The 2500-nt window shown below is 34.6% G+C and overlaps 2 protein-coding genes across 2 annotated transcripts in view; one reads left to right on the forward strand and one right to left on the reverse strand.

Moving 5' to 3' along the window:
- LOC137632738 (uncharacterized) overlaps positions 1-2500 on the forward strand; it is a 190286-nt gene that overhangs the window by 156990 nt on the left and 30796 nt on the right. The window lies entirely within an intron of this gene.
- Positions 1-2500, reverse strand: part of LOC137632915 (uncharacterized) — a 19553-nt gene that overhangs the window by 1091 nt on the left and 15962 nt on the right. Inside the window, exon 7 of the mRNA XM_068365018.1 lies at positions 1303-1432. Within this exon, the coding sequence (XP_068221119.1) occupies positions 1303-1432 (130 nt within the window). The remainder of the gene's footprint in view (positions 1-1302; positions 1433-2500) is intronic.

Below are 2500 nucleotides of genomic sequence, written 5' to 3' on the forward strand. Positions count from 1 at the left end.
AAAAGAATCCAATGCTTCCAAAGAATTGAAATAGGTCAATCGATCATTGACCTAAAGAAATCTGTCAGAAATCTTGGAGTAATCATGGATGATAGACTGACAATGAATGAACATATAAATGATATGGTAAGAAATTGTAACTATCATATTAGAAACATAGCATTTATTAGTAAATACTTAAATGAAAAATCTATGGCCATCTATGGACATTGCTTTTCACAAGATCATATGATTTGGAAGATGCTACAATCAAGGAATTGTATAAGTTATAATGAAAATGTTTCGTTAGATGATTGATATGGACCCGCCCGAGAAGTAGTTCACTCGACTTCAGTGGAGGGTTGGATTTAAACCCAAAACAAGTAAACAAAACAAGTAAAACAAGAATTATATTCTTACCTTGATTTTCATAGGTTTCTTAACTGAAGAATTGCAAAACAGTGTTAGATTTCATCACTGTAATGTTTTATTATTTTTATTTTATTTGTAGAAGTGTCTTTGCCCTCAAAGAATGGAATAAGATTACGATTGAAATGAAAGGTACACCAATATGAAATTCCCCAGATACAAGTCCTATACACACACGTAAATGCCAATAATGCAAACAATTAACAACGAAATAAACATTAAGTAGAGCAAATATTGATTGCTACTACTAACTAAATGAACTAACAAAAATTGATATAACGTTTATTATTATTATTATTATTATTATTATTATTTGCTAAGTTACAACCCTAGTTGGTACAGCAGTATAAGCCCAGGGGCTCCAACAAGGAAAATAGCCTAGTGAGGAAAAGAAACGAAGAAAAACAAAAAATTTAAAGAACAGTAACAACATTAAAGTAAATATTTCCTATATAAACTATAAAAACTTTAACAAAACAAGAGGAAGAGAAATAAGATAGAATAGTGTGCCCGAGTGTACCAAGCAAGAAAACTCTGACCCAAGACAGTGGAAGACCATGGTACAGAGGCTATGGTAAGTAATAATAATAATAATAATAATAATAAGAAGAAGAAGAAGAAGAAGAAGAAGAAGAAGAAGAAGAAGAAGAAGAAAAACAAAAAGAAGAAGAACAAGAACAAGGACAAGAACAAAAAGAAGAACAACAAGAACAAGGACAAGAACAAAAAGAAGAAGAAAAAGAAGAAAAAGAAGAACAACAAAAAGAAGAAGAACAAGGACAAGAACAAAAAGAAGAAGAACAAGAACAAGGACAAGAACAAAAAGAAGAAGACCAAGAACAAGGACAAGAACAAAAAGAAGAAGAAGAAGAAGAACTGAGAGAAAAATATTACCCAAATGCTGCCAATCCCAATTGGGTCCATCAGCGCTACTTTCATTGGCGGATTTGCACAAGCCGTTATGTTACTGCTGTCGTTGTACACCCAGTAGTTGTACAAACCGGCTTCTACTAACCGCCGAATTCTGTAGGAAGAAATAATAGTTATCCATTTTGAAAACCTTGCGTGTATATAATACTTGGCTTGCAATTCATTCTAATAGTCAGGCCTTCTCCATCATGAGGCTCAATACTACACCGTACTCTAGAAGTTTTATTCTAGCTGTGACCAGTTAGCTGCCTCCCAAAATATTCTATATAATACACTAGGGAATACTAGGTTTGCAGTTCATTCTAATTGTCAGGCCTTCTCCATCATGAGGCTCAATACTACACCGTACTCTAGAAGTTTTATTCTAGCTGTGACCAGTTAGCTGCCTTCCAAAATATTCTATATAATACACTAGGGAATACTAGGTTTGCAGTTCATTCTAATAGTCAGGCCTTCTCCATCATGAGGCTCAATACTACACAGTATTCTAGAAGTTTTATTCTAGCTGTGACCAGTTAGCTGCCTCCCAAAATATTCTATATAATACACTAGGGAATACTAGGTTTGCAGTTCATTCTAATAGTCAGGCCTTCTCCATCATGAGGCTCAATACTACACAGTATTCTAGAAGTTTTATTCTAGCTGTGACCAGTTAGCTGCCTCCCAAAATATTCTATATAATACACTAGGGAATACTAGGTTTGCAGTTCATTCTAATAGTCTTGACTTCTCCATCATGAGACTCAATACTACACCGTACTCTAGAAGTTTTATTCTAGCTGTGACCAGTTAGCTGCCTTCCAAAATATTCTATATAATACACTAGGGAATACTAGGTTTGCAGTTCATTCTAATAGTCAGGCCTTCTCCATCATGAGGCTCAATACTACACAGTACTCTAGAAGTTTTATTCTAGCTGTGACCAGTTAGCTGCCTTCCAAAATATTCTATATAATACACTAGGGAATACTAGGTTTGCAGTTCATTCTAATTGTCAGGCCTTCTCCATCATGAGACTCAATACTACACCGTACTCTAGAAGTTTTATTCTAGCTGTGACCAGTTAGCTGCCTCCCAAAATATTCTATATAATACACTAGGGAATACTAGGTTTGCAGTTCATTCTAATAGTCAGGCCTTCTCCATCATGAGGCTCAATACT

This window comes from Palaemon carinicauda, chromosome 42 (assembly GCF_036898095.1).
Source record: "Palaemon carinicauda isolate YSFRI2023 chromosome 42, ASM3689809v2, whole genome shotgun sequence".
Lineage (NCBI taxonomy): Eukaryota > Metazoa > Arthropoda > Malacostraca > Decapoda > Palaemonidae > Palaemon > Palaemon carinicauda.